The sequence below is a fragment of the Paralichthys olivaceus genome, chromosome 3 (genome assembly GCF_024713975.1).
Source record: "Paralichthys olivaceus isolate ysfri-2021 chromosome 3, ASM2471397v2, whole genome shotgun sequence".
NCBI lineage: Eukaryota > Metazoa > Chordata > Actinopteri > Pleuronectiformes > Paralichthyidae > Paralichthys > Paralichthys olivaceus.
In genome coordinates this window covers 18,465,066-18,471,294 of record NC_091095.1, presented here as the reverse complement: position 1 = coordinate 18,471,294, position 6,229 = coordinate 18,465,066, and the positions used below count along the sequence as shown (strand labels likewise).

Here is a 6,229-nt window from a genome sequence, read left to right as displayed (position 1 = left end):
AAGAGTAAGAGTCATGATGTGATTATAAATATGTAAGGATCCTGGGGACTGAAAGTTGATCTGCAGAGTCCAGATGTAAACTGCACATCTGAAGAGAGAGAGAGAGAGAGAGAGAGAGAGAGAGAGAGAGGGGAGGGACAGAGCAACATAAGGGGACAGGGGCAAGATTGAGTATCTGTGGGAGAATAATTAACTCCATACTCTGCCTCTCTGCAGGCCTGCGGCATACTGCCCTGAAATGCTGATTCAGTACACGGGTAGACAGTATAGCATGAGGGGGGGAGTAGGGTGAGGAGAGGGATGCACTGGAAGAGAGATGGAACTGAAGCAAATGCAGAACAGCCGAACAGCCTCTCAGAATTTTTGCACGCATAATGAGAGTTAAAATAAAGCTACAAATTGAATACTGTGTAAGATCTATAAGCTACAGTTAAAGTGAGTAGATGGTATCGTTGAAAATATGATGCAGGATATCTGCAGAGTCTCTACTAAACTTTTCCCAAGTACTGAGTGCAGATACAGCAGCACCAAGGCACAACCTGCATTATCAAGACAAGAGCGACATCTAGAGGCGAAACTACAGGCATGTCCAGCAGTGGATATCTACTGCAGAGCTACTGATGGACTGAGAGAGAGAGCACTGTTAACCCCTCACTGTGCCAGAGAGCTGCTCGATGCACAGGTCCACTGGTGGTTTGATGCAGCTTTTAGGCGTTGATGAAAAACCCGTGATAACCTGAGAGTGTCCTGGGTGACAATGTGGGTGCTGACCCAGTAACAGGGGGGGGGGGGCAGTCACAGTTGAAAATCATTAGTCTGTCACCAGGCTGCATGGGGGCAGAGGCAGCTCACATCTATAATGCATCAAAATGTTTGTCTGGTGAACTGGAGACAAGGACAACTGAGACAATGAAAGGTTTCGATGAATAGACTGATGGACAACACAAATCATTTGTATTCACAGAAAAACAAGTACACATGCAAATGCAACTCTATATAACTAGTAATTCTACTAGTACTATTCTGAAGTACCTGCTTTGATAGCTAACAGAAGGGGCGCTGTGAACCATACATGAGGTGGACAACATGTCAGCTCCCAAAAGTGAAGCCAAAGCATCTTGATCGACCCCTAGTGGTTGACATGGAACATTGACTGTTTTTCTCAAAAAGTCATTTTAGGTTGTTCTTATCACACTGATGTTTGTTCAAGTGTTAATATTTCCGGCAAATTTGTTTTTCATTTGTTTTTTGATGCTATAAAAACAGGGTGAAACGTACTGATTGACAGCAGAGAGTGGCTTCTGATTGGTCGAGCATGTGTTCTGCAACTGAGGAGACTCTTCAAATATGCAAGATGGCAGTGTTTGTATCCTGGATATTTTGGCTTCATTTCTGGATGGTGGGAGGAAGTGGAGATGTGTTGTCCATCTTTAAATACAATCAATGTTAAGAACATCACTTTTTTTTTTTTAATTGCTGAAATGATCCTTTAAAAGTTCTTTACTTGGAGTGGCAGTTATTGATTTACATCTTGTTTAAACGCACAACTTTTTTACATTTAGCCTAGGTGATGTTTAGCATTTCTGAAAATCACATCCATTGAGTCACACACCTGTCTTTATTTTAATATATTTAAAGGGAGCAGCCGAAAGATGAAGAAGAAGAATGTAGTGAATGAAATCCACTGCTGCTACATAAACATTTACAGTGTAATAAAGTGCATCCTTCAAAATATTGTAGCACATGACAGAACAGACTCCAACCGAGTCTGGTTCTTGCAATAAAATCGAAAATCTAGATTTCATAACATTTCCCACATTTCAACAAAAAAATTTAAACATGGGACTCAAATAGAAATTATATTAATTTGTCAACTGTAAGGGAACAGCAACAAGGACCGTTAAAGTCCTGACCAGTGATTTCAATATGTATGAATGAGTAAAGTCAGGATTTCATATAATCATGCAATGTAAGGAGTTGCCTTTAATTCAGGCAAATATTATTGTGATGTGAAGTAGTGTGACCATGAGATGAAACACATTTAGCAGCAGTGAACATTCGTACACAAGTCCTGAAAATGTATCCCACATCCTAGAAAATAGCTTTCACATGACCTTTCCAATCAGCTTAGATCAGCATCTTAGCTCTGGTCTCAATATGCAGCTGATCGATCGGGTTCAAACTAAATTTAATTAAAAGTCTAACAAGCAGCGAAGGTTTGTGCTCAGAGTGAATGGGAAATAAAGATGGATGGCAAATTAAAAGAATAGGCAACATAAGCTGTTTTCAGACATGACCTGAGGGTAAAGTCTGGAGAAATGGGTCCAGACTTTACTCGCACTGTGCCTTTCACAAATGCACAACGCAGTGGGAGGTTTTTTCCACAGACGCACCTCCTCCAGAGATCTGCACAGTTCAGTGCATGTCTGAAAACAGCTTTACAGAGTCTCATTCAGGGGTTGAGCCATCACGAGCTCCCAGAAGAGCTTCAGTTCACCTTGGCAATGATGCTACAAGTCTCTGGACTCTGCCGGAGGGATAAACACCACTTGTTCTGTGTCCTGATGGTGGTGGTGGTGAACGCTGTTTAACATGTCGGTTGAAAATCTACCATGGCTGGAGATCTGGTGACTTTGAATGTAATTTCACATAATTTTTAAACACATCACACCATTCACTGACCCCTGGGGACCTTTGGATGGGAGTGTTGTCATCCTGTTTCTCTGCTCCTTTTTCCTTGAATTTGTCACTCGTCTGTAAGTCCACACTGCAGCTGTTTCTCTCTCTTAGCCGTGTCCGCTCATCTCGCTCTGTGCGTACGAGTTGCTGTCAGATTGGTTGTCTTCCTTCGGCAGGAAGCCCCAACTCTTGAGAAGAGCAAAGCGCTGAGCGGGGGGAGTGATAAAGTAGTCCCTCTGTTTCTGAGAGTAGGTCTGAACTGGAGGGATGATGTCTCTGTAGCTCCAGTCCTGTTGATACAAATTAGACAGAAAATGTCATGACGCATTTGACTAAGATGCTCAGACAGTGCACAGAGACATTACAAACAAAACATGCTGTTAAAACATTTATCCCAAAAAATAAAACTAATTTAAAAGCACGACGGAAGTAAGGTTAAATTAACATAATTAAGAGTTAACTAAATGTATTTAAGACTGTTTTAGTACAGTAATATTTGTAATCTGTAAGGCCTCAAATTCTTAAATTTTAAACTTTTATTTTTACTTTTTAAGACTGAAATAGAAATAGAAATTCAACTTTCAGAGAAAATTTCAATTTGTTACTGTCCTTTTATCTAAATGATTTTTGACAAATTAAGGGCTATCACTTTATTGATAAATTACAGTTAACACACCAAGTTCACTGATTTTGTGAGACTGATCATTTACAGCACTGAATTACATGTTTGAACGCATTCAAATATAAATTGATGCTGTGTTAAAGTCTCGGGGAATGTATGTAATCACAACGGAAATAATATTTAAAAGATTTGTCAAGACTTGGGGCTCAAATTGTAAATAAACATGTTTAAAAGGTATATAAGATAAATACCACACACTCTTAATGTTGTTGGTTGGAATATGTTTGTTTTGCGTAGAATACTCATGTCATGTGTTCATAATAGAGACGACATGAAGTTTTTGTTATTCTCATCTCCCCTTCAGTGCAGTAAAGAGTGAACAGAAAACAAATCCCCACAGGACAACGAAACCTTCAACACATGGGTGCTCTTTTATCTAAAGGTCATCTATCTGCTGGTCTTTGGAATAAATCCCTGGTGTCTATTTAGAGTATTGTGTGTGCAACAGGTATAATACGTGGCATTGCTAAGGTGCTGTACCTGCCAGCGGAAGTTGAAAGCCTCCAGCAGCTGTATCCTGCCCTCTCTGGTGGGCACACAGTCAGGAGGAAGAGGCTGCACCACCTCGGAGTCCAGCGTCACATCTTCAAACACCAGCAGAGCCCTGATGGCAAACCAGCCCCCGAACCTCGGATGCACGCACACACCAAACATCTTCTGTGGGTAAACAGAGGGAGACACACGAAATTCATGTGAGGAGGAATACGCTAATCTGCAAAATGATGTCAGTTATCATACAGCACACAATGAGATTCCAGAAAAATAAGCATTACTCTTTCAGCCCAGGGTTGGTCTGTGACATCAGACTGTTGGTAGTAGAAAGCTGCTCCAGACATGTGAGCTGCAGTCTGTGCCAAGAACTTTGGTTTCCTGCTGGGAAGCAGCTCGTAGTCGAACCTCACATCCACCTTCTCTCCTGGAAAACACTGCGGGAAAGAGAGAGGGGCGGGAAATGTTCAGGTGTCACATGATAAGGTGCTCATGAAAATAGTTACAGTTGTGGGTAGAGTCCAATCCATTTACTGGTTGGTAAAATCGGCCGATATGAGGTTTTCACGAACGTCTTGTATGGACATTTACGTTTGCCGATATGAAAACCATTTTTTACAAAATACAAATTGCAAAAAAGATGCTGATGATTTGTTGGCATTTGCTAAACTAAAAACTTAATTAAAGTTTTATATGTTTGCTTTTATTTGTGTTTTCTTTTAAACGGTTAAATATCAAGCCTCCGTTAAATTTTTTTGTCATAAGAGTTTGATAACGAAATCTTGGGAATCATTGCAAAAAGTTTTTAAATATACAAATCTATCCCCTAGAATGCTGCAAGGATGTAAGGCTTTTTGCATCATTGTAGAGTAGGTTGATTTTTTTAATGGATGTGTTAAAAGTTTTAAACAAAACCAGAGATATCCATCTGTTTATTTTATCTATATATGACATTCAATTTACATTTCAGACAACTTACAGGATCAGGATATATAGCCCAGTGAGGGGGGGGAAGTCTGTCACCCTCTATAACACTCACCTGCGAGACAGCTGAAGTTACACAGTGTTTGACACACTGGTCTATGGGGTCTGTCACTCCCTGACAGCCCCTCTCCTCCATGAATGGCAGGAAGGCTTGTTCAAACATGGCAGGAGTGCTGAGCACCACCACAGCCAGGCTGTCATCTGGAAAGGCCAGACGCAGTGAGGCAGGCAGCAACGAGTTATACCAACCAACCTGAGGACATGGTGGGACAGAGTGTCAGACAGACGCACAGTGAGAGAGAGAGACAGAGAGAGAGAGAGAGAGAGATTTGAACAGCTGTCGTTATCAGGACTTTACACTGACGTCCATCAATTGTGGACAGTTGAACCAAAACTTTATCCTCAACCTTAAAGGGAAAGTTCTTGCAGGAACTTGTGAGTATCATGAGTTCATATAGAGTCTATGGTTCTGCAGCAATAACTAGGAGGACAACAGCGGACATTCAGGCTTAAACATGTTGTAAATAAGGCTGTTTTGAGTCAAATTTGAATGTCGGGGTTTACAAAAACTTGGAAGACACCACAGGAGCAGTATGGAGGGTTTTTTGTGTTGTTTTCTATGTATGAAAATGTGGTCCTGTTTACTTCAATTGCATTGGATTAGGCTGTTTACCCCTGAAACTCCAAAAGTGTTTTGTGAACTCAAACACTTAACTCACCCCTCAATCGATTTCATGGTGAGTAGATAATGAGTACATTTTCATTTTGGGGTGAACTATCCCTTTAACCATGACCAAACCACATTTTACCTTCCTACCTAAACCATGATTACTACCTGCCTCACCCTTAGCCTATCCTTAATCTAAACCTAACCTAAAAACATGTATTCGAGAGCAGCATTCGTTAGCAGATGTAGGTGCACCATGGTATCACATAAAACCTGAGGCACACAGGCACTCTCTCTCTCTCTCTCTCTCTCACACACACACACACACACTCTCTCTCTCACTCACACACTCACTCACTCACTCAAATCTAATTCGCTGTAAGCTTGTACCATATCAACAACTAACGTGGGTAGACGAACCATAAACACCGATTAAATAACATCACTTGATTTTATTTTCATATTATGGGATGTACTGAATTGTATCTGCACATTCTGAACCCCCTCTCCTCACCAGTAGCTACCTACATAAAATAAACTACTGAAGTAATACCTTCAGAGGGTAAACTTCGAATCCCAACGTGGATAAACGGTCCTCTAAAAGTCCTGTCACACTTTCCACGCTCCGAGAGGTGGCCGCCATTACTGCAAGTCAATACAAAGCGAGGCATTGTGGGTGATGGTGTTCTTCGGCGTCTCCTGTGCCGAGAGTGTATACAATACCCAGA

At 41.2% G+C, this 6,229-nt stretch overlaps 1 protein-coding gene across 1 annotated transcript; it reads right to left on the bottom strand.

The window, feature by feature from the left end:
* Positions 1-1,599: 1,599 nt before the first annotated feature.
* Positions 1,600-6,210, bottom strand: mmachc (metabolism of cobalamin associated C). Its single transcript, XM_020080542.2, has 5 exons — positions 6,055-6,210; positions 4,890-5,087; positions 4,135-4,287; positions 3,842-4,018; positions 1,600-2,969 (listed from the first exon to the last, which is right to left on the bottom strand). The coding sequence occupies exons 1-5, from the start codon at positions 6,142-6,144 to the stop codon at positions 2,787-2,789; spliced, it is 801 nt and encodes a 266-aa protein (XP_019936101.2). The 5' UTR covers positions 6,145-6,210; the 3' UTR covers positions 1,600-2,786.
* Between the last annotated feature and the right edge of the window lie 19 nt (positions 6,211-6,229).